The 25,763-nt window shown below is 34.6% G+C and overlaps 1 protein-coding gene across 3 annotated transcripts; it reads right to left on the bottom strand.

Moving 5' to 3' along the window:
- Window positions 1-1,463: 1,463 nt before the first annotated feature.
- Window positions 1,464-25,266, bottom strand: LOC110672860 (cationic amino acid transporter 8, vacuolar). Of its 3 annotated transcripts, XR_009150674.1 has the most exons (3): window positions 23,312-25,266; window positions 20,784-20,886; window positions 1,475-1,614 (listed from the first exon to the last, which is right to left on the bottom strand). XR_009150674.1 is itself a non-coding variant. In XM_058151527.1 (2 exons), exon 1 carries the CDS (start codon window positions 25,120-25,122, stop codon window positions 23,314-23,316), a length of 1,809 nt encoding a protein of 602 aa, XP_058007510.1. In that variant the 5' UTR covers window positions 25,123-25,266; the 3' UTR covers window positions 1,464-1,614; window positions 23,312-23,313. The 3 variants fall into 3 exon arrangements, 2 of the variants coding, with proteins under 2 accessions (XP_058007510.1, XP_058007509.1); XM_058151527.1 differs by lacking the exon at window positions 20,784-20,886 and having other exon boundaries at window positions 1,464-1,614; XM_058151526.1 differs by lacking the exon at window positions 1,475-1,614 and having other exon boundaries at window positions 20,364-20,886.
- Window positions 25,267-25,763: the final 497 nt, after the last annotated feature.

Below are 25,763 nucleotides of genomic sequence, written 5' to 3' on the forward strand. Positions count from 1 at the left end.
TAAGTGTTTTAATAAAGCTTATTAACTTGTGATTGGTTGGGAGTGATTGAGTGACATCATGTGATGTCATTATTTGCATTATTTTGATTTTTCTTTGCTTTTCTTTTCTACCACATTTCAATTTAATTTTTAGCAATATTTATTCATATTTTAGTTCATAATAATTATTTACTCGACTGGACAAGTCGGCCAAAAATCACCTCTGAAGGCGAAATGACCAAAATGCCCTCCGTTTGGCTTAACGGGTCAAAATTGTCTGTACCGATAGAAAAATTTTTCTAGGTATTTTCTTGGCATTCTAATGCCATAGGAACCTCAATGACCCTTCTCTGGAGTCCCAAAAATTATTTTATAATTTTTTCCCCGGGTCTAGGGCTCCTCGTTGCGAGAACCGCAACTTCCCTCCGGTTACCCATCGCTTGGGCACCGGCTCATTTGACTTAGTTGTATTTTATTTCTAAAATTTTTACTATATTTTTCTTATTAATATTTGAGTTGATTATGGTCCCTCACTTTAGTTTAAATATTTTTCCGGACGTTCTAGCTGGGACCGACCTGATCACCGAGCAGTAGAATGTACGGAGTTGCTATCGGGAGAATGTTACAACTCTTCCCCTCTTATTTAAATTTCGTCCTCGAAATTTACCCAATGTAAATAGCCAAGGAGCTAATACCTCTTTATTTCTTCACCTTTCCGTGTTATCCTACTTCACTTTCTCCTTAGTCTCAATCCTATCCTCAAACAGTTATGTACTCATCCTTTTTCATCTTAAATATAGTCTCCTTCTTATTTCCATTCGCTATCTCATTGTCTCTTTACTCTCTTATTCCATACCCTAACCTAAAATAAACGGGAAATACAGATCTGCAATAGTGTCACCTCGACTCTTATGAATGCCATGCATGATATGCAGTTTATCTAGGTCCAGAAACGCCTAAACCGCGCTCTGATACCACTAAATGTGACACCCCATACCCGACTACAGTGTAGCCGAGCAAGTTATGCCACTCAGTGTGCCGGAGCACTCTATTTTATCTGATTTCATTACAGTTCTTGATTTATTTATTCAAAAAAAACTTTATTGAAGATTTAGGCTATTTTTACTTTTATCAAAATCTAACTAAATTGGAAATTTCAAAAATTTTAACGATAATCCGACAAAGTGTCGGCTGTAATTTGGACTAACAGTTCTTCTGAACCTGCCAAAGACAATTTCAATATATACTCAATTTCTCAAACTTTATTGTATCATAAATTTTCAATCATAATGTATCTCAATACAGTATCCAGATTTCTCAGAAATCTCATTAGATTTTCAATATCTCAATATTCACAAGTATAATCTCATTATAACTCAAATTCAATTCACATACTAAAATACTTACTTTGAATAGCTTCCATAATTCATAGGTTAATTACATGAGTTTATTTTGTACAAGATATACAAATAATTTACAATGTGCTAGGAATGAACAATATACATAACATGTATAAAATGGGCCCTATCTACATGCATTGCCGAGGAGGTGACAATCTTGAACTCTTCTGACACTTCTGCAGATCTGGACTCCAAAAATCTCAGTCGACAGTCTACTGGTTTTTACCTTCAGTACCTGCGCGAGGAAGCAATTCCATCGCGTTAAGCATTTCTGCTTAGTGGTGCAATAATATAACAAGAAATAATATATACAAATAAAGAAAGAATAGAGCATAATTTGAATGCTTAAGAATCAATTTAATTTAATACAATGTGTCTAATGTTAATTATCTTTTGTTCTCATTTGTTTCGCTTTGGAAGCGTTTAATTCCGAAATTCACAGTGATAATGTACAATATACAGAATTAATAAAAATACTCAATTTATATTCATATGGCAATAGAAGGTACATTTAAAATATTTAGTTAAGTTATACCTATTTTTGCAACTCTCTTATCATTTTACTTAACAATTTTTATGTGGTTTGGATCATTTCATAATTGTAACTAATTCTTTTGAAGTCTTATTAACTCATTTATTTGATCTCTAATGTTTTTAATTACTAATAGTCTTAATTTATTTCAATAAATTACACTGCCCAAGTGACCTACGACAGGCTGACTAAACTGGATAACGGGTCGTTGGCACTGGACACCGCGGTGCCTCGGGCCGTCATACCATGGGACGCAGAACGTCAACCATGTATGCAGTCAGTATGGCTAAAAAGCCATGATATCACATAATCGGGCATAAAAGCCATGAATACGGGCATAAAAGCCATGAATACGGGCATAAAGCCTTTTGCAGTACTGCTAAAACAATACCCTATTGGCATGCCAAACTATCCAATCTGACACACATGTCTAGGCAATACAAGGGCATATAATATCATCAAATATTAATATGTTGTGTTTTATGTCTTTATTATTTCACGATAAATTTCATAATTTGTACATTGATCATAATATTCATACATTCCTTACATCATTCCTATTGATCACAATTCACAATAATGGTATTCATATACCATTGTACTCAAAATACTTCTCCTCTTTACAATAATGAGAACTAAGGTCTCATTCATACATTAATATGGTTTATTTATCCATTCATTATGTTATTCATATTGATCCCAATTCTAAACAATGGTTCACATGTACCATTGTATTCAAAACATTTTTCCTTTTTCATTTATACATTCAAGAGTCTACTTATGTAATTACAAATTTTATATTTCAAGTTGAGTTTCTAATATTTTATGAATTCCATTTGTGATGAGCATATGTGCTCTAACTATCTATTCACATCAATTAGGTGACTTATTTTTCATATTTCAAGTAATCCATGAATATTTCATGGATTTCAAATTTATAGCCTAAATTTCTTTTTAACAATTTTGACTAGGATGCATAGTCCATATTTGTCATACAATTCTAAGCATTTAAGCTTAGAATTGGTTCTAGGTCTTCATCTTAATTTACTAATCATTTTGATTACTATTCACCTTACTAGTCCACCAAAATGTTGACCTTTTTATACTTAATGAATATATTAATTCTTATTACACCAAGATCCCACATTTTGAGTTTTACATTTGCTAGTATTAATTGCCAATTGCAATTTAAAGTCCCCTAGATGCATTTCTAATTTCAAATTTTGAATTTCAAGTTTTGGTGTCACTATTCATTTCATTAGTCAACTAAAATGTTGACTTTTGCATAAACAATAGGTACATTGGTTTTAATACTCCCAACATACCACATTTTGTATTCAAAACTTGTTGGTTTTGGTCACTTTCTCAAAGCTTAGGTCATTTTGGCAAAATTGTCAATTTTGGGTTTTGGTGACACTATTCACCTCATTGGTCAACAAAAATGTTGACTTTTGCATAGAAAATATGTACATTGACTTTGGCACTTCAAACATACCACATTTTTCATTTAAAACTTGTTGGCATTAAGCATTAATACCATTTCTAAGCTTAAACCAAGAGAAGCAAAATTTTCAATTTTGCTAACTCAACTTTACTATTCCATTGGGCACTATTTTAGTAGGAATTTGAGGAAATGGTAAACATGAAAGTTGTTTCTTATTTTGTCTAGTTGAATTTCCTTTTTTGAATCACTCCATTTGGAGTTTTGTAGCTCAAGTTATGGCCAAAATAAGTTTACTGTTCACGCAATCGCTCATGCTGCACTTTTGGGTTTTGGCAGATTTTGGTCCAACTTTGGTCAGTAATTTGATCAAGTTAAGTTCATAATTTGGCCTAACTTTCTTCATATGAAATGTTCTACTATGCCTTAGGTTTCCATCGGTTCAAGAATCGCCTAAATCCGAGTTTTCTAGAGGGAGTTATAGTCATCCAAACATTACTGCTCAAATGAAAATCTACAGAGTTGCAGGTTTGAACAGTAACTGTGACTGCCATTTGGGTTAGGTTCTGGTCATAATTTGGGGTAGGTTTCTTCATGAAAGTTGTTTGTCTATGTCTTAACTTGTTGCTGTAAAAATTTCAGGTCAATTGACCAAATCTACAGTGAGTTATGACCAAATGAACAGTTACTATTCATTTGGTCATTTCTGAAGGTGCTGTTGCAGGGGATCCGGATTGGGGCCAAGTTTTGGTCCACTTGCTTTGGTCTTTTGGGCATGGTTTCTTCAGCAAAAATGTGCCATTATAAGCCTAGTTTCATTTCCAATTGGCCAAACACCAATTGGACCAACACAGCCCAAGTTATGACTGTGTAATTGGACTGAATTTTTTTCTCTCCTCTGCTCCTAGGGCAGCCTACATCTTCACTTTGCAATCCTATTTTTCAGTCCAATTCATGGTCAACATACCTAAAATGGTCACTAATTGACCACTAAAATGTCCATTACTCAATTCAAATGCCAAGTCCAATTTTCACCCTTAAAACCCTAATTTCTCATTGCAATTCACCCATACACCTTAGTTACACACTTCCATTCATTATATATGTGTTTATACACTTTAAACATAAACTCTAATTCATTCTAAGTCTATCATCAACTCTCAATCCTATTCCTTCCTTAGGGCAGCTGAAATCCATGGTATGTATACACATGAATTTAGTCCATTTAACTTACAATTTCATACTAAATTCAAGTCCTTAACATGGAAATAAAGGAATATTAGCATAAGTAAGCACTAACCTTGAATAGGGCAGAATTTCCCAACTCAAAACTTCACTTTCTTTCCTCTTCTTTGCTGCCAAACACTCTCCCAAGATGAGTGGACAAATTTTAATGAAAAGAAGAAGAGATTTTATGGTGGGAAGTGAAGGGAATCAAGCTTGAAACAAGAGCTTCAATGGAGGGAGAGGGGAAGATGGGTTTCACGTCTTGAGGAAGAAGAAGAAGAAAAAAGATGACCAGAATTTTTGGTCTTCTTTGACTCTTTTAAGTGTTTTAATAAAGCTTATTAACTTGTGATTGGTTGGGAGTGATTGAGTGACATCATGTGATGTCATTATTTGCATTATTTTGATTTTTCTTTGCTTTTCTTTTCTACCACATTTCAATTTAATTTTTAGCAATATTTATTCATATTTTAGTTCATAATAATTATTTACTCGACTGGACAAGTCGGCCAAAAATCACCTCTGAAGGCGAAATGACCAAAATGCCCTCCGTTTGGCTTAACGGGTCAAAATTGTCTGTACCGATAGAAAAATTTTTCTAGGTATTTTCTTGGCATTCTAATGCCATAGGAACCTCAATGACCCTTCTCTGGAGTCCCAAAAATTATTTTATAATTTTTTCCCCGGGTCTAGGGCTCCTCGTTGCGAGAACCGCAACTTCCCTCCGGTTACCCATCGCTTGGGCACCGGCTCATTTGACTTAGTTGTATTTTATTTCTAAAATTTTTACTATATTTTTCTTATTAATATTTGAGTTGATTATGGTCCCTCACTTTAGTTTAAATATTTTTCCGGACGTTCTAGCTGTCCGGACCGACACCGGTCACCGGAACAGTAGAATGTACGGAGTTGCTATCGGGAGAATGTTACAACTCTTCCCCTCTTATTTAAATTTCGTCCTCGAAATTTACCCAATGTAAATAGCCAAGGAGCTAATACCTCTTTATTTCTTCACCTTTCCGTGTTATCCTACTTCACTTTCTCCTTAGTCTCAATGAGCAGTTCTCCCCTACCCCGGCCTCACCGCAGTGGAGCATGACTTTCCACTTCCTCCTCAACCGCTCCGTGATGTAGGGTCCATATCCTATTCAAAATAACAAAGACAAACAGATCTGCATTAGTGTCACCTCAACTCTTACAAATGCAATGCATGGTATAGACTCAATCTAGGCCCAGAAACGCCTAAACCGTGCTCTGATACCACTAAATGTGACACCCCTTACCCGTCTACAGTATATCCGAGTAAGCTATGTCACACGGTAAAATGAACACTCTATTTTATCTTAATCATTTTTATTCTTCCTTAATTAATTTTTATCATAGTTTTGAATATAACTTGTGAAATATAATTCATTTAAGTCATTTATTGAAATTATAATTTATTTGAGGTTCCAAAAATTTTATAGAAAATCCGACACAGTACCGGCTAAAAATGGAGAAAACAGTTCTTCGGAACCTGTGAAAAACACCTCCGATAATCATATTCAATCATTCTCAAACTCCAATATCATCAAAATCTCAATATTTTTCAACAACATTTCTATTTCTCAATCATTCATCTCATATGATAATCATGTAAAAGTCATAAATAAATATTCACTTGTTCATTCACAAACACAATTTCCACTATATACATTAATACCAAAATACATTACATAAGTTTCAATTATATATGAGAAAATAAAAGTTAGTTACAAAATACCAAAATGAAACCTAGTGTCCTACCAATGCACTGAAGATGGTGAGGTGACACGGACACTATGCAGAGTCACAGAGGTCTCACCCACGTGGTCTACTGGGCTCTGGCCAAGATCTCCAACTCACGCGTGGCAAAAGCAACGTGCTAAGCAATAATGCTTAGTGGTGCCAATAATAAAATAAAAATAAATAATAGAAAGTAAATATGCAGTGAATGTATTGATGTTTCATTTCAAATAAATTTTCGATGAATATTTGTAATCTTACTTATTTTGTACTTGTTATATTCATTATTTCATTAAATTTGTCCACTTTTATGTTTGCTGCCCAAGTAACCTATCTTTGACGCATCGGATCGGATAAACGAGCAACCGCATGGGTATCATACTCGCCATCACACCATCGGTCACATATGTATCTCCTGTGCAATGTAATGCCTAATAAGTTGTAAATAACATTAGGCACAAGGCCAAGTCTCAACACACGTCGAATGGCTAAAAGCCATGAAATCAGAATGGCATAATGCCATGTGCGCATCGCTAATCGAACCCTATTGGCATGCCAAACTATCCAAACCAATCTTGTTAGGTATACTAGGGCATTTGATATTTTTGAATTTTGAAATTTTTGAATTTCAAGCTTTGTGTTACTATTCACTTCATTAGTCAGCAAAAATATTGACTTTTGCATAGAAAATAGGTACATTGGTTTCAACACTCCCAACATACCACATTGTGCATTCAAAAATTGTTGGCATTAATCACCAATACCATTTCTAAGCTTAAAACTAATGGAGCAAAATTTTCAGTTTTTATACCCTAATTTTACTGTTTTCATTACTGTTGCAGTGGGAATTTGAGAAAATGATAAACATGGAAAGTTGTTCCTTATTTTGTCTAGTTGAATTTCTTTTTTGAATCACTCCATTTGATTTTTGTAGCTCAAGTTATGGTCAAAACCACAACTGGCCGGATTGAAAAATTTCGTGAATCGACATATCTACAAGGCAAAGTGAACAAGGATCAGAATCGCCTTGTTGGATAGGTTCTGGTCATAATTTGGGGTGGGTTTCTTCATGAAAGTTGTTGGTCTATATCTTAACTTGTTGCTGTAAAAATTTCAGGTCAATTGGGCATTCTACAATGAGTTATGGCCAAATGAACAATCACTGTTCATTTGGTCATTCTACAGAATCTGGTTGCAGGACATCCGGATGGGGGCAAGTTTTTGGTCCACTTGCTTTGGTATTTTGGGCATGGTTTCTTCACCAAAATTGTGCCATTATATGTCTAGTTTCATGTCCAATTGGCCAAATACCAATTGAACCTATACAGCCCAAGTTATGGCTGTCCAAACAGGCTGGACTCACAGCCACCCTGCTGGTTTCACTAGGCAGCATACCAAATCAGTTTTCTAATGCTACAATTCACTCCAAGTTATGATCAAATTACCTCAAATGGTCACTAATTGACCATTAGAATGTTCATATACCATTTCATGAGCAAACCCTAATTTTTGTTCAAGTCTCCAAGTTCTCAAAGTTCAATTTATACATTAAACTTACAATTTCAACTTAAATCATGTTCTTAAACATGAATTGAGTGAGAAAGAATAATTTGGGCACTAACCTCTTTTGCTAACTTTTCCAAGTCTCCAAAACTCCCTTCTTCCTTCTTCTTTTTGCTGGCTAGAGGTTGTTCAAGTTGCAAAATCAATTTTTAGTGAAGCAAGGTTGTGGTTTCAAGGTGATTTGGTGGGTTGTTTCAAGCTTCCATTAAGCTTCCATGGAGGAATGGGTTTGGGAGAGAGTGTAACGTTTTTGGGTGAGGAAGAGCAGATGGCTTTTGTTTTTATTTGTCTCAATTATCCTCTTTAATAGGTTAATTTAAGTGGTGCTTAATTATGATTGGTGGATAGGTTTTTAATGACATCATATGATGTCATTATTAGGTATTTTCTTTTATTTTCTTTTCTTTTCATCTCTACTCATTTTCAATTTAATTTTTAGTAATGTTTATTCACATTTTATGTCATAATAATTATTTACTTAACTGAACAAGTCAGCCAAAAATTAGCTCTGAAGGCGAAATGACCAAAATGCCCTCCGTTTGGCTTAACGGGTCAAAATTGTCTATACCGATTGAAAAAATTTTCTAAATATTTTCTTGGCATTCTAATGCCATAGGAACCTCAATGACCCTTCTCTGGAGTCCCAAAAATTATTTTATAAATTTTTCCCCTGGTCTAGGGCTCCTAGTTGCGAGAATCGCAACTTCCCACTGGGTTACCCATCACTTGGGCACCGGCTCATTTAACTTTGTTGTATTTTATTTCTAAAATTTTTACTAAACTTTTCTTATTAATATTTAAGTTAATTATGGTTCCTCACTTTAGTTTAAATATTTTTCCAGACGTTCTAACTGTCCGGACCGACACTGGTCACCGGAATAGTAGAATGCACGGAGTTGCTACAGGGAGGGTGTTACAAACAGTATTGTATTGTATTCAAAAACACAGAGTAACAGTGTATTGAATTCAAAAACACCTATACAGAGGCCAAAACACAAAAGACAAACCATCTCCAAAGGCAATGCCTGCGAGAAAATATTAGTACAAAGACCCTCTCCAAAGGCAATGCTAGGATGATAGTAGATGAATATTTATTCAAACAGCTTATATGGTAGCAATATAGTGGCTATCCAAACTTCAACAAAGTTTAACGGGAGTTTTAAAATGTTACTGAAGTACCAGTCCCTGTAGCACTCAAAATTGTAACTAAAATATCTTAGCAAAATCCAAACAAAGAAAAAGCAAGACCAAGATGAAAGAACCAAAATCCATAAGAACCAACTCACAAAACAAGAAAAATGAAGTTTCAGAACCTATAGGAAGTTACAGAGTTGTCAACAGGTCCCCAAGCCTAAATCAACAAGCCTACCTCAACTACAACTCATGGTGATGCAGAAAATTAAGGTCATAAGAAAATAGCAATAGGTCATAAGATTCAGCTTTTATTTACCCAAAACACCCTCAAAATATTCCTTACAGCAGTTCAAAATGCCACCAAGTTATCATAGAATGGGTGTTAACAAATCACAACTCCAAGTTCAATAGCTAGCACATTGTGTTGTAACTCAAACACCAGGGTGAAGTCGGACAATGTTGTAGAGATTGAGAAGATGTTGGACGCATCTGCACAAGCCAGCGCTTGGATCAGTGCTGGAACATTAAAGGGCGCATTTACCACTTGCCAACCTTCCAATCACCAGACTTGGGTGGATGGCCGATCAATAACCTCTTTTCCTTTCAGGTGGGCAGTGAGGCAAGTAGTACACCCTAGGTCAGTCACCTAAGGTAGCAGTAGGCAACATAGAGAAGCAGGGCAAAAAAAAAGAGGCAAAAATTCTTATGTTACTATGATAGCAAGTGGTTAAGGAGAACCAAGGACAAAATTTCAAAAATAAAATTATCAAAAATTTATCTAAGCTCTGATATCATTGTAACACCCCTAAGTTCGGTAGTGCATTCTACTGTTCCGGTGACCAGTGTTGTCCGAACAGCTAGAATGCCTAGAACTACACTTCGATATGAGTGAGGAGACATTAAATAATGAAATACAAAAAAATAATATAAGAAAAATAAAGGAAAAATAATAGTAAAGAAATGCAACTAAGTTAAGCGAGCCGAGAACCCTAGCGATGGGTGACCGCACCGGGAAGTCACGGCGTGGACCATTGACTAGCCCTGGACCGCAGGGAACCCTGAAAAATATTTTTAGGAGCTAAAGAGACATCAATTGAAGTAGAAATATCATTAGAAATATCAAAGAAAAATTAAATAATTAGTACAAAGAAAAGTGAGAAATCGAAAAACGGACAAAACTCGGTGTTACCGAAAAATCAGGAATGCAACCCGAACAGGGGCATTGTGGTCATTGGACATCCCGAATTGTCTTTTGACCTAAATGTCCATTAAAAATAAATAATATTACACTTGGAAAATGTCATGAAAAATTAAATTGGTGGTACCTAATATAAATAGCAAAAATTGGGAGTTAAATGTGGAAAAATGAAACCTTAGAATAAACAATGATTTAATTCTTACATAGTGGTCCACTATCTCATTTAAGTGGACCACTAAAGCTTCATTTGGGTAGAATATACATCTTCATCTTCAACCTTAGAACCAGCAGAAAATTTGCTCCCAAAAAACTCCATTGACGCATGGTTGAAGCTCCATGCATATGAGATTCAAGCTTCTTTCCTTCTACCTTCCTTCATCAAAGTTAGTCTACACCACTTGGGCAGTAGATTGGCAGCAAGAAGACCAAGTTTTGGTGAAGATTTAAGAAGTCTCATCCATAGGTAAGTTTGAGTTTTTGATTGTTGCTTTGTTAAAGTTTGTAAGGGTGTTATGGGTGTTTGATTTATGGAGAAATTTTTGAGTTTTGATGTTGAATGGGAATGTGCACTTTTGGCAGCCATGGAAACACCTTGAAGGCAGTTTAATTGTGCTTGTAAATGGTGAATTAAATGATTGATTAAATGTATATTGTGTAGGAAATTGTTTGGGTAATGTATACTTAGTGTATGTAAATGTAAAATGAGATTTAAAGCTTGGAAAGTAATGGAATGTAAGTGTACCATTGTGGCAGTTTGTTAACTCTTGAAGAATGCTGGAATTCATGCTTGGTTTATGGAATAATGATGTTAAAATTTGTTGGTTGTTATGGCAGTTTGAATGTATGTATAGTGGTGTGAAGGTTGGACATGTGAATGAGCTTGGTTATGGAGTTAAATTGTTGTAAATTGAGTTGGGCAAATTCTGCACTTGTTGGTGCACATTGAATGTAATTGTAAGCTGCCAAAATGACCTATAATGTGTTGTGAATTATGTTTAGGTCATGGTACAACCAGAATTAGTTTGAATATTAAGTTTGGTGAGTGTTAAAAGTGATGTTTGATATGTATGCAAGAATTGCAATAAGGCAGTTTGTATTTTAGGCCTATAACTTTAAGTGTGTGGCTCCAATTGGTATGAGACCAATTTGAGGTGAAACTAGGCACAAAATGTGCCAACTTTCATGAAGGAAGCTTGCCAAAATTCTGCTTGCAAGGTAGCTTGAAAAATGACCAAATCCGGATTAAGTGCAAATGAGGCCTGAAAATTGACCATTTGGGCAGCAGTTAGTGTTTAGGCCATAACTCACTCAAAACAGGTCCAATTGACCTGAAATTTTAACCATAAATAGTTAAGACCCATATCTACAAGTCTTATGAAGACACCAAAGCCCAGAAATGACCATAAGTAAGTCAAACAGCTTGCACAAATTCGGGTCCAAAAACTGGCCGAACCTAAAATGACTTAAAGTGATCTAAAATGACCAATTTTTGTGTAATTTGACCAACAATAGTAAAATGACCATAACATGGCCTACATAACTCAGAATGACCTGAAATTTTGCCCGCGTTCCATAAGACATAGATCTACAAGTTTGTAGTTTTGACCAAAATTCGAAAACCGAGGGAACTAGGTCGTCCGGCTAGGTCAAACTAGTATTCCGGAATCCAGCAAATCGCAAGAAAATGCAGTATACCTGAAATGAATTTGGTAACATGTACCAACCCTAAAAGACTATCGAATGTGACATATTAATGACATTAAAACCTAAATTACCTAGAATGTACCAAGGGTCGACATAGTAGGTTGACTAAGCGAATAAATGAATTCAGTGAATTAATTATCAAGCATTATTGTTAGAGACAGTTTAAATGAGTACTGAAACACTTCAAATTGTGTTTCTCAGTTAGCAAAGACTCAGGGAGGGGAAGGAAACACTGAGTCAGAGCCAAGAGACAGTTATCAGAGGTTTGTGCATAATAAGTATTTCTTTTGAATTTTTCAATTGAAATAAATTATGATTATTTCTATGTTATTATTTTAAATTGTGTTTGTGCACAATAAGTTTGACTTCTGATTTTCTACTTAAAAATTTAATTCAACATTATAGTTTTAAATTGTGTCCGCACAATACTTTTATATTCACGCTTACTAGCAAATTTATGTAGAGAAATGAGTTATGAATAAGTTTTGATTGCTTTGGTTTTGGGAATATTATTTGGAACTTATTGTATTGCCAACTTTGCAAATGGAAATTTTGAGATAAAATGTGATTTATGGTTTGTATGAAATATTGTGATTTGAAATTGTTTTGATTCACATTTGGCATGACACTGTTGATATATTCCTCCCTCTTTGACTTATCAGTCTAGGGTGAGTGTGATTATGTTCCTCCCTCTTTGACTTCCCACCGAGGTGAGTGTGGATGAGTACTCATTATTCACTAGCTTCCTCCTCATTGATTTTGATTATTGGGGTGAGTGTGTCTTGTCGTGGTGTACAACACTAGCATGTGTGGAAAATTGTGTAATGGCTTAAATTATGTTATCGATTGGCAACATTGTATTATTTAGTTATTTGATTGAATTGTGTTATTGATTTGCAAAGCGGTATTATTCAGTTATTTGATCGAATTGTGTTATTGATTTGCAAACGGTATTATTCAATTACTTGATCAAATTTGTGTTAGGTGAATTTTGTAAATTGTGAATCATTTGATTTGTGAACTGCCAATAAAAGATTTATATATCGCATTTCAAATTGTTATTGTGCACCACGAGTAAATTTTACTCGATAGTTTTCATTGCCGCCGCAGTAGACAGATCGACAGGCGCAGACTAGGTCGCTAGTACTACATTGAGAGATCATCGGGTATATTGAGTATACCACATTTTGCATTTTGTACTGTAATGTATGTTCACTGTATGTATATATTGTTCTTAGTTTTGAGCAGTTGTAAAATAAAATTGTATATTAAAGTTGTAAAATAAATTATGAGTTATTTTGACTTGTAAAAATTATATTATATTTCTTGTATCTCAGTCTTTGAAAAATTACTATGGAATTGAGTTGAGAAATATGTTGTGTTGAGAAACATGTTGGATTTGAGATTTGGAAATATATATTGAAGTGTTTTTTACAGGTTTTTCTGAAGAAATGTTTTATCCAAAATATAGATGGCATTCTGTCAAAATTTTTACAGAAATTCCAAATAATTCAAATGTCGTAGTTCTATCACTTCAGTTCAAAAAGGTTTTTAACACCTATAAATAGTGCTCCCCACTGTAAAAGAAGTAAGAAAAGTTTTTAAAATCCCTTGTAGTGTATTTAATGGGTTATCAGTAGACGGAGTTGGTAATTCATTAGGTATACTACGGGATCATGTTCTCCAGTAGGGTGTGACATGTTTTAATGGTATCAGAGCAAAGTTTTTTAAATTCTGTTTTCACATGTTACTTGAATATTCTTTCTTCATAGTACAACTGCTCAATATCATTGTCTGATACATACAGTACATTACATTATAAATATGCACTAACGGGAGGAAATCTCCTTGTGTTATTTGTTTAGGAGGTTTAAGATCCTCGTATTGACTATGGAAGAGGGTGATCGCTCAATGATCAATCTATAGAGGCCGAGGTGCAAGGATGCCCCACCCTACATAATGTCGTGGTTCAAGAAGACCACCCGTTGTACCACGCCTCCTCGCTCGCCAAAGAGATGGTCGCAATGTTCCAACAAATGGCTGGTAATGTGCCTACTCAAGCCCCAATACAGACACCAGTGGTACAACCACAGTCTTCTGCTAGACAATATGACAAATTGATGAAATATGGGGCTACAGAGTTCAAGGGGACAGTAGATCCTCTAGAGGCAGAACAGTGGTTAGAAAGGATGGATAGGGTATTCAAGAAATCAAGATCGCATGCAGGAGCTCAGATTTGAATACTCGATCTTTGCTCTGTGGGGATGCTTATGTGGTGGAAAACCATTCCCACATGCCGTAGAACTGCAGTGCTAACTGGAGTGACTTTCTCAGAATTCAGACAAAAATATGTCCTCGATGCTTATGTAGATCGAAATCGCAAGAGTTCCTAAGTGCAAACAGGAGTAGATCGGTGGCTGAATATGAAAGGGAATTTTTCCGCCTGAGCCATTATGCAGCAAGTCTACTTTCTACCAGTAGAGAGAGATGTAAGAGGTTTGAAACGGACTTGAAGCCTAGTATCAGATTACAAGTGGTCGGATTCAAACATAACAACTTCTCTGAACTTATTTCTCAAGCACTAGAATTAGAAAGAATTGAATCTGAAGCGGCTCATGAGAAAAGAAATCGAGAAGGCAGAAAAGAGGGAAAGTCAAGAGAAGTGGTTCTAGTGGTCTTACTGGGAAGAGGAAAAACTTTGGGGGATACAACAGAGATAGTAAGAAGTCCGGTAGAGATAGATCTTTTGGACAGAAACCACCTCGATTCGATCAGCAAACTCAACAGAAACCTAGGAATGCGCTATCAGATCGACTTTGTGAAACTTGTGGTAAACCACATAGTGGGGTATGTTATAGAGCCATAGGAGCATGTTTTAACTATGGAGAGGCTGGTCATTTTGCTAGGGATTGTGTAAATCCAGGTCGTTCTAGATCATTTACTACACCAAAGGGATCAACCCAAGTTTCCACCCCAAAGAGTTCACCATCAGTTAGTAGAGGTAGAGGTAGAGGTAGAGGTAGGGGCAGTACACCTAGAAGTCAAAGTACTGTGAATCAGCCAGAACAGGGTGATGCTCCAGCTGGAGTATACGCTATACGGCAGAGAGAAGAGGCTGAGACTTTTGACATTATTGCTGGTACTTTCTCAATCAACAATTAAGATATACATATGTATTGTTTGACCTGGAGTTTGCATACTTTTATGTTAGTGTTAGAACTATATATTCTATTGTTATTCCTTTACAAGGGAATAAATTTTGATGCATTAGTGATTAGTCCTTTAAGATAAGGATTGTGATAATAAGTGAAATTAGTTTTGAAGAAGTTTATCGGCGAAAAGTATTTTCTAACACACCATAAATTATAAAGCTAATTGGCGAGCTTACTTAATGGAAGGCAAGAGGACGTAAAAGTAAGATGCAGTAATGGAATTGCTCTAGATGAGGGCAAGGAGGTTACTGTTAGAAATTGCTGATGGATATTGTAATCAGAATAAGATTCGAATATCAGTAAATTCGAAAAGGATAAAATATCGAAAAATTTGATCTATTGGGATGTATCGTAGTAACTATGCAATGTTCTTGATGTTTATACTGTAAGCTGCAGATTACAGTACTAACTTGAGATTATTGTGTAGAACTACGTACTACCCGATAGCACACCTAGATGAGAATAGTTGCCAACAGCATCTGTTTTGGTATAGTTATGCCAGGACAGAATTTAATTGTTAGAAATAAGTTTGAAAATCCTACTTAGGGATCTAAAACTCAAAGGTTAGAATATCGAAAGGTTATAGTTCAGTACAAAAGGAAGTACGTTATAGAATATTGACAGATAAACAGAGTTATGAAAGTAAAAAAAAATAAAAAATAAAAATAAAAAAATAAAAAAATAAAAATAAAATAAAATTTCGAACAATTGGTTCAAATATAACAAAGAAATGTTACGAATGTGAGGAAGACTATGGACTAGAATGGTCAGATGACCAATGACTAGATAAATGATTCTAACATGACCTCAAGGGTCATTCAAGAAGGAACATGGATCGAAATATTAGACAGGACAATAGTAAGAGAAGATTGGTGATATACAAACAAATTAAATGTTGTATTAGATTGTTAAAAGTCTTATACAAATTTGAGGAAAAGAAGATTATACAATCATATAGAAAGGAGAAAATAAACGTATGACTATTGTAAGATGGCTATTGGGAAAAATTTCGTGGATGAAATATATGTTAAGGGGCGGGGAGAATTGTAACACCCTAAGTTCTAGAGTGCGTTCTACTATTCAGAACTGGTGTTGTCCGGACAGCTAGAATGTCTAGAACTACACTTCGATATGAGTGAGGAGACATTAAATAATGAAATACAAGAAAAGAAAATACAAGAAAAATAAAGGAAAAATAATAGTAAAGAAATGCAACTAAGTTAAGCGAGCCGAGAACCCTAGCGATGGGTGACCGCACCGGGAAGTCACGGCGTGGACCGTTGACTAGCCCTGGACCGCGGAGAACCCTGAAAAATATTTTTAGGAGTTAAAGAGACATCAATTGAAGTAGAAATATCATTAGAAATATCAAAGAAAAATTAAATAATTAGTACAAAGAAAAGTGGGAAATCGAAAACTGACAAAACCCTGTTACTTAGAAAAATCGGGAATGCAACCCTAACAGGGGCATTGTGGTCATTGGACATCCCGAATTGTCTTTTGACCTAAATGTCCATTAAAAATAAATAATATTACACTTAGAAAATGTCATGAAAAATTAAATTGGTGGTACCTAATGTAAATAGCAAAAATTGGGAGTTAAATGTGGAAAAATGAAACCTTAGAATAAACAATGATTTAATTTTTACATAGTGGTCCACTAACTCATTTAAGTGGACCACTAAAGCTTCATTTGGACAGAATATACATCTTCATCTTCAACCTTAGAACCAACAGAAAATTTGCTCCCAAAAAACTCCATTGACGCATGGTTGAAGCTCCATGCATATGAGATTCAAGCTTCTTTCCTTCTACCTTCCTTCATCAAAGTTAGTCTACACCACTTGGGCAGTAGATTGGCAGCAAGAAGACCAAGTTTTGGTGAAGATTTAAAAAGTCTCATCCATAGGTAAGTTTGAGTTTTTGATTGTTGCTTTGTTAAAGTTTGTAAGGGTGTTATGGGTGTTTGATGTATGGCGAAATTTTTGAGTTTTGATGTTGAATGGGAATGTGCACTTTTGGCCATGGAAACACCTTGAAGGCGCTTTAATTGTACTTGTAAATGGTGAATTAAATGATTGATTAAATGTATATTGTGTAGGCAATTATTTGGGTAATGTATACTTAGTATATGTAAATGTAAAATGAGATTTAAAGCTTGGAAAGTAATGGAATGTAAGTGTACCATTATGGCAGTTTGTTAACTCTTAAAGAATGCTGGAATTCATGCTTGGTTTATGGAATAATGATGTTAAAATGTGTTGGTTGTTATGGCAGTTTGAATGTATGTATAGTGGTGTGAAGGTTGGACATGTGAATGAACATACCACATTTTGCATTTTGTACATGCATATATTGTTCTTGGTTTTGAGCAGTTGTAAAATAAAATTGTACATTAAAGTTGTAAAATAAATTATGAGTTATTTTGACTTGTAAAAATTGTATTATATTTCTTGTATCTCAGTCTTTGAAAAATTACTATGGAATTGAGTTGAGAAATATGTTGTGTTGAGAAACATGTTGGAGTTGAGATTTGGAAATATATATTGAAGTGCTTTTTACAGGTTTTTCTGAAGAACTGTTTTATCCAAAATATAGATGGCACTCTGCCAAAATTTTTACAGAAATTCTAAATAATTCAAATGTCTTAGTTCTATCACTTCAGTTCAAAAAGGTTTTTAACACCTGTAAATAGTGCTCACCACTGTAAAAGAAGTAAGAAAAGTTTTTAAAATTCCTTGTAGTGTATTTAATGGGTTATCAGTAGACGGAGTTGGTAATTCATTAGGTATACTACGGGATCATGTTATGCCTTACAGAGGGGTAGGGTGTGACAATCATATTAAGATTTAAGAAATAAAAAAAAAAAAGACAAAAAATGAAGAAAGGAAGAGAATAGGAAAAAAAGCACAAAGACTACATCTTTATTCTAATTATTTCTATAAAATAAATGATTACAATTTATATATATAAATCTCCTATAACTACGATACTTAATTAGGAATGTAAAACCTACCGATCTAGGAATATAAGTCCTACATTAAATATCTCTGAGTTAGGAATACAAATCATATTTATTTAGGAATATATAAATCCATATTGCCTTTCCATAACAGAAATATGCTCACTTTTTACTCCTCTCATCCTTATACAATAGTTAGTGTTGCTCGTACATTTTTCAGCAATATATTTCGTCTTGATGGGTTGCCAGAAACAATAATTAGTGATCAAGACGTTTTCACAAGTAACTTTTGGAGGGAATTATTTCGACTTTATAGTACTAAATTGTCCTTTCCATCTACCTATCATCCTCAATCCAATGGACAAACTAAATGGTCAATCACAAAATTGAAATTGTATTTCTGTTGTTTTCGGGGTGATAAATGAAAGAGTTGGGTGGATTGGCTACCATGGACAGAATATTACTATAACACTTGGTTCCATTCAGCTCTCTGCGCTACTACCTTCCAGGTTGTTTATGGGTGCGATCCAGTTTCTTTTTCCTTCAATATATCAAGCCTTTATGATTTTGCAAATGCTTTTACTCTCATTTCTTATTTAAAAAAATCTAAATATTTATGCTTCAACATAGGATGTTGTTCTTTCAATTATTAGAATGACATTTTCAATTAATGTGCATGAGTGATGGCCTGAATGTTATGTGTTTGCACAACAAATACCTGATTGGATTCCCAGTCTTCTAGTAGTTCTTAATTGTAGAAAGCTTTTTTTTGTTTTAATTTTTTATCTGAAGCATTTCTAGTGTGTCATACCACATTTTGGATCAGCTGAGATTCAACTTTCTCTCACTGTGGTTATTGGCTACCATAATATGCATTAGGTTATTATTATTATTATTATTATTATTAATCTATAGGAATTCATGCTTACCTCTGGAATCAATACTGGTTACAGGTAAAACCAAAGGCACAAAGGGTGCTTCTTGTCAATAGAAGCTTATCAAATAGCCATGATTCCACAATTAATAAAGAAACTTTGCAGTTGTGCCAACATGAATTATTTGACAAACCACGAAAGTTACTATAGAATGCTAATGAATCTAGAATTAGTACAGCAGTCAATCAAAAAAGTAGTCTGGGTGGTGCTATCCCTTTAACAGCAATCAAGCAAGCAGTGATTCTAGCACAATGCCCTTTGATTGAAAGGACCAGTCAATAAGATGAATTGCAAAGTAAATTGCTTGGATATTTTTTTGATCTCTGATTGCTACTATAGATACAAGGCATTGTTTATTATTCAAGTAATGCATAATCTGGGTTTTCTTTCTGTCCTAATGATAAAAAAATCCAAACCTTTTTACAACATTGCAATTTAATATGGTTGTTTCAATTTTGGCAATTTAGGCCAATTTGAGTAAATTGGTTGCAATTTTATTCAAATTGGTTGCAATTTTATTCAATTAACCAAAATTATGCTTTCAATTTTGACCAATTTTTCTCAATACAATTATAAAGAAGGAGGAGAGGTTGATAGGTCAACTAGATAAAGTTACAACCAATTTTCTCAATTTAGCCTAAATTGTAACAAATGAAGCCATTGGATTAAATTGCAATTCTCAAAAAGGTTTGGATTTTCTTTCTTGAGTTGGCTTTTCTTTCCTTTTTTTTTTTAAAAAAAAGATTTGATGCCAAAAATGATATTATAGATGGCTGGACTAAATTCTATTAAAATTCTTCATATATCATTTGCACGTTTAGGTTATGGAAATATTGGATGCAGTAGTATTGTAAAACCTTTTATAGTTATTCACACATTTTTTGGCTATTTTGTTATTTCATGTGCCAGCCTGCTAGGATTGTTCGACTTATGTTACATATAAGAGGACTAGGTGGTTGAGGAAGAAGGGAGATGAGAGGAGTTAACTGAAGAATAAGAGCAGATATTTTGTTGAGATAATTTTCTGTTAGAAGACATTACAACTGTTATAAATAAAGAAGAAATACCTGTAAGCAATCAATCAATAATCAATAACATAATAAATATCTTCTTTTTTCTTTCCAGATCTCTCTTTATTTTCTCTATCTAAAATTTTTACTATATATTTCTTAAAAATATTTGAGTTGATTATGGTCCCTCACTTTAGTTTAAATATTTTTCCGACGTTGCTATAGTACCTATATCATGTAAACAAGAGAATGTATGGAGTTGCTACCGGGAGAATGTTACATTTCTTCTATCAGCCACTCCCTGAAATAGTATGCTTTGAGCTTGTGCAACCTGAATAATCCCTTGCTGATCTGCAGTCCCTTACTGATCTGAAGTAGCTGGCTCCATAACAGATTAACACTTTCTGCTACCCATAGCCATAAAATTATAGTACTAGCAAATGCTTTCATCAAACAGTATTTTGGAAGAATTATGGCCTCCAACACTTCACATAGTTATGTGAACAAGAAAGATATTCAAATATTTTCCTCACTAGATATGGATTTTCCATCGCTCGTGCGCCCTTAGTTTACCCTTGATTTTTCTCATCACTAAATTACCCTTGATTTTTCTCATCACTAAATGAAAGATGAATCAAATCCATTTCATTTTATCCTATTTGATTAGCAATCTTATCTGAACTGTCTTGTCATTATAATGAAAGATATTCAAAAGAACTTACAGTTCAAACTACTGCAATTTGACAAGTCTCTGGACTCCTAATGAATCTTGAAACAGCATGTGTTCTTCTTTTAACCATGTGCACCCCTGAACGTCACCATCCGCTGTGTTTCCCAATTGTAATATTTTTCAATAATTGTTAGTGATCTTCGCCTCTAAAATTTCATAAAGAATTGAAGCTTTATTTCCTAAAGCATGAAAAATAGTTATGTAAATGGGACCTCTAAATACAAGTGGGGAACAATTGACATTGAAAAAAAAAATTAGAAAAATGAATCAATGGAATTGCGTGACGTCCTTCAAATACTATTATATATTAAATGCATCTTGTATTATAGTGATTTTAGAATTAAAAAACCACATACAACAATTGGAGTTTTCTTAAATTTATTGAATCGAATCCCATAATATCAAACCACAATAATGGAAGCCACAAAAATGTCTTCTCTTAATGCTGACCTGAGAGCTTCAACTGTGAAATTACACAACTCAAATTGGTTTCCACTTAGCTAAGCAAGTAACAAAATCAGCCATCTTGTTTTTCTGATCTATCAACGTACAGCTGCACGAAGAGGATGGATTGAAAAAGGAGAACGAATCTTTCTCACAACTAAATTTGGAACTGAAACGATTGTCACATATAAAAGGAGAAAGAAGAGAAATATGGGGTATTGAAGAGTTCGCAATTGAATAGGATTGCTGAGGTGTTTGGATAAGGGATTGAAGGGAAATTAGGAGAATAATTCTGTTGGAAGGGATAGAATTGGTTAAGGTTGGTTAAGCAGTTGTTAGAGGTTGTTATTAGAATAGTTATAACTGTCAATTGCAGTTACAACAATTGATGGCAGCCGGATCTTGTATAAAAGGAAAGGGAACCCTTGTATTAGATCATTTGAAGAATCTAATAAAATTCCTATCTTTCTCTTTTCTATTCTCTTTTATCTTCTCTCTCTTTTCTATTCTCTTTCTCTCTAATTCTTTCTTTCTTATTCTCGAGAAGCAGTAACCCTAATCTAAGGGTTTCTGTGACAATTTGGCATGTGGGCTTTGCTTCCAATCCTTTCTACTGGCGTCACAAGATTAACCAGAGTGTGGTGGAGGGACCTGAGGCTGTTAGGGTTGCAGAATTGGAAGAGCAATTCTGCAATCTGCAATCTACTGAACAGAGGCATGCAGATGATCTAATACAAGGGTTTCCTGCCCTTTTATAAAAGATCCAGCTACCATCAGCTGTTGTAACTGCAATTGACAGTTATAACTATTCTAATAACAACCTCTAACAACTACTAAACCAACCTTAACCAATTCTATCCCTTCCAACAGAATTATTCTCCTTATTTCCCTCCAATTACCTACCAATCTCGACCCCTTATCCAAACAACTCAGCAATCTGACCCCTTATCCAAACAACTCAGCAATCTGACCCCTTATCCAAACAACTCAGCAATCCCCATATTTCGCTTCTTTCTCCTTTTATATGTAACAACGATATTTAGATTTTCAAAGCACAACTACTCAATATAAATCTTCATCCCACTTTCAGTTATCAATTTCTTGCTGTGAATTTTAAGAAGCAAAATAGACAAAACAGATCTACAAGCTTGCCAATCACCTAACACAGAAACTTGGGAGCTACATCAAACGCTATTATGACTCTTGATACTTAGGAGCTGATGAAAAACGTGCAGAGAAGAAAAATGAATTGTGAATATGAGCATCTGACATTTCTTTACTTTGCTACTGTTTATATACAACACTTGACCCAATCACTAAATGACACATCATCTGTTTGCTAACAAACTCCTAACAACAATTCCTGCCTTCTGTTTTCTACAATATTCTGGAGTAACTTATAGTAATCTTCAATTACTACTGGTGTTTTACAGTGGGCAACTCTCTGATTGAGATTGAACTCATATGACAAATGAATGACAAAATTTCCATCATTTATGTGATAATCAATACATATAATCAAGCATGAGTTAAGGACTATATTAAATGTCCAAAATCAGCATTTATGTATTCATATTGTTTTGTAATCTGAGAAAATAATTCAGGCAAAGTAATGTTCCATGACAATCCATAAGTTGTTGCCTACCTCCATTGATGAGATATGCATGTTTGCCATAAGGGAGCAAACTCCAATTAGAATCCAGAAGCTATGGGCATTCTGATTAGAATCTTATTCCACATATTAGTAAGTCATGTTTATGTGGCAGAAATGGATGCTGAAATATTAAGCAAATATTCTATTCCACAATCACATAATCAAGATTGCATTCTTAAGGACCTCCAATTGTTATGGCGTGAAAATTTCAATGGAATGTTGAATCACATTGATAACTTTATGAATTTAAATTTTCAAAACAAATTGTTGAGAAAGAGATAAAATGAGCAAATCATTACAAATTGAATAGATGCCAAATATTTCCTTCCTGTATTACAGAACATTGAAAATAATAATATCTTAAGTATTGACATCTAAAATATAAGAAATAACTAAACTAGCCATCAAATATTACTACATACCATTAGATAACTCCTGCAGCATTTCCCAAACTTGATTCCTGGTTCTTGTGAGCTACATCATAAGTTGCATGAACACCAACAAACAAATAGTAGAAAATCATTGCCGCACAGCAAATTATGAACCTCAGGAATGCTTTATAATCCAAAGATCCAATTAGAAACAAATTCATGGCTATTGATAATGAAGGCAACCACGGAACCAGAGGAACTCCCCAAACCTTTGGAACACGTTGCTTTTCTAGCAACGCCATCCCCAAGGTCCCCAAAAACCAAAGAACAAAAGTCACCACATATCCTATCCATCCTCTCCCATTTGAACTCCAGATAGCAGTTACTCCAATTGAAGAACCAATAATGATGAATAAAGACATAAGAAATTTAACCAAATGACTCTTTGAAGTAACATCTTTCACATGATATCGCCTCACAAGCAATGCAACAGCCATAAGCATGAAAATAAGGAGTGTACACAAGGAAAAGACACTTGACAAAACGTCCAAACTAGTGAAAAATGCTACAATAGCACTAAGTATAGTTACCAAAAGAGTAGCATTAATGGGTGTTCCAGTTTTTGGATGAACTAGAGCAAACCAAGGAGGAATCATATGAGACCTTGCAATCTGAGTGGTGTATCTTCCCTGTCCAATAGATCCAGCCAGCAAACTTGTAGTCATTCCCTTGAGGGCACATATGCTCACCAAATACTTAGCCCAATTCATGCCAATTTGAGAAAAAGCAACAGAATATGCAGCATCTGGATCAATTTCAGTATATTTCACCATCATGGTCAGTGCCAAAGCCATCAAGCAATAAACCACAGTGATCATAGACATTGAACCAACCAACCCAATTGGTATATCCCTTGATGGCTTCTCTGCCTCTTCAGCCATAGTAGCAACCATATCAAACCCAGTATAAGACCAGTATACAACAGCTGCAGCTTTAAAGACACCCTTTGGTCCATATGGAAAAAATGGCACCAAATTCGAGCTCTTGCCATGAATAAACCCAACAACAATAATAAACACAATTATAGTAGCACTGAGAATAGAACTAATCCAATTCAAAATAGAAGTCCTCTTTGTTCCAGTCATTGCTACGGTATTAGCCATCAAAAGGACAACAACAGCTATTGGATCCAAAAGATCAAATCCATCTGGGAGAGATTTAACTCTGATTCTCAAGAAATCAGGATTGTTAGTATTGATCATGCTGGCAAAATATGAGGACCAAGAACGTCCAAGCCCAGCTGCACCAATAACAGCCTCCAAAAGAATATTCCCAGCAGCAAGAAAAGCAATCAAGTCACCCAATTCAATCCGAAGATAGGAGAAAGACCCACCTGCGACAGGAATCTCAACAGCAAACTCAGCGTAACAGAAGACCGAAAGCAATGCAGAGATACCAGAGACAGCATAAGAAAGAACTACAGCAGGACCAGCATCATCACGAGCTTCTTGGCCGGTGATAACGAAGATGCCAGACCCAACAACCGAACCGAAGCTAAGCCACATGAGGTCCCACCAATTGAGGCATTTGCGCATGGGGTTTTCGCTCTCTTTCTGGAGAGTGACGAGTTCATTGGTGTCGGTAGAGCGAGAGAGGAGACGATCCTTGAGGCGAGGAAAGGTGTGAGATAGAGCATTTCTGTAGGTGACGAGGTTTTCGAAAGAGGGTTCCGGGAAGAAATCTTGCTTGCTCCATCTCCAGTAAGTTTTCTTTGGTGGGTCTTGAAATTCTTCCAAACCCATTGTTGCTGAGGTGAGTAATGGCTTGTGTATGGGATCTGCTGCTGATATAGTTTCAGACATGGAATGAAGAGAGAGAGAGGAAGAGAAGAGCGAGAGTTTTGCTATGATTACAAGAGTTGAATTCTGAGAGATGTTTGTGGGACTTCATTTGAAAGTTTTGGTTTTAATAGAATCTGTTTTGGTTTTAATAGAATCTGGTTGTGATTTGGTTATGGAATCTGGTACTCGGATCGAATCGTCAGATTCAGATTTTTTTTCTACTGAGATTTATCGTTTTAAATTATATTTTATGTTTTAAATTTAATTATTAATTGTATAAAAAAAATTAAGAATTTGGACAATGCTCTACTCCAATCTTAACCTAGCTAATATTTTCGAATCTGTTCCAAATCATTATTCGAAAATATTTAAAATTATTTAATTTTATATATTTTAATTAATAATTTATAGAAAAAAATTATTTATTAATAATTTATATTTTAAAAAGATAATAATTTACATAAAATATTTAAATTATATTTTATTTAATATTTATATATATAGGTTCAGATAACGAATATTCCTATATATGTAAAATCTGAACAAATCAAATCATAAATATTATTTTTTAAATCTGAATACATCACAAACTCAATTATATATTAATCAGTTTAACTTAATCGCATCGAGTACTCTTTAAAAATCTCACCCCTTGTTATTCC

This window comes from Hevea brasiliensis, chromosome 8 (assembly GCF_030052815.1).
Source record: "Hevea brasiliensis isolate MT/VB/25A 57/8 chromosome 8, ASM3005281v1, whole genome shotgun sequence".
In the NCBI taxonomy this organism is placed as follows: domain Eukaryota; kingdom Viridiplantae; phylum Streptophyta; class Magnoliopsida; order Malpighiales; family Euphorbiaceae; genus Hevea; species Hevea brasiliensis.

Coding starts and splice junctions, on each gene's coding strand:
- LOC110672860 (XM_058151527.1), bottom strand. CDS start 25,122: ATGTCTGAAACTATATCAGCAGCAGATCCCATACACAAGCCATTACTC.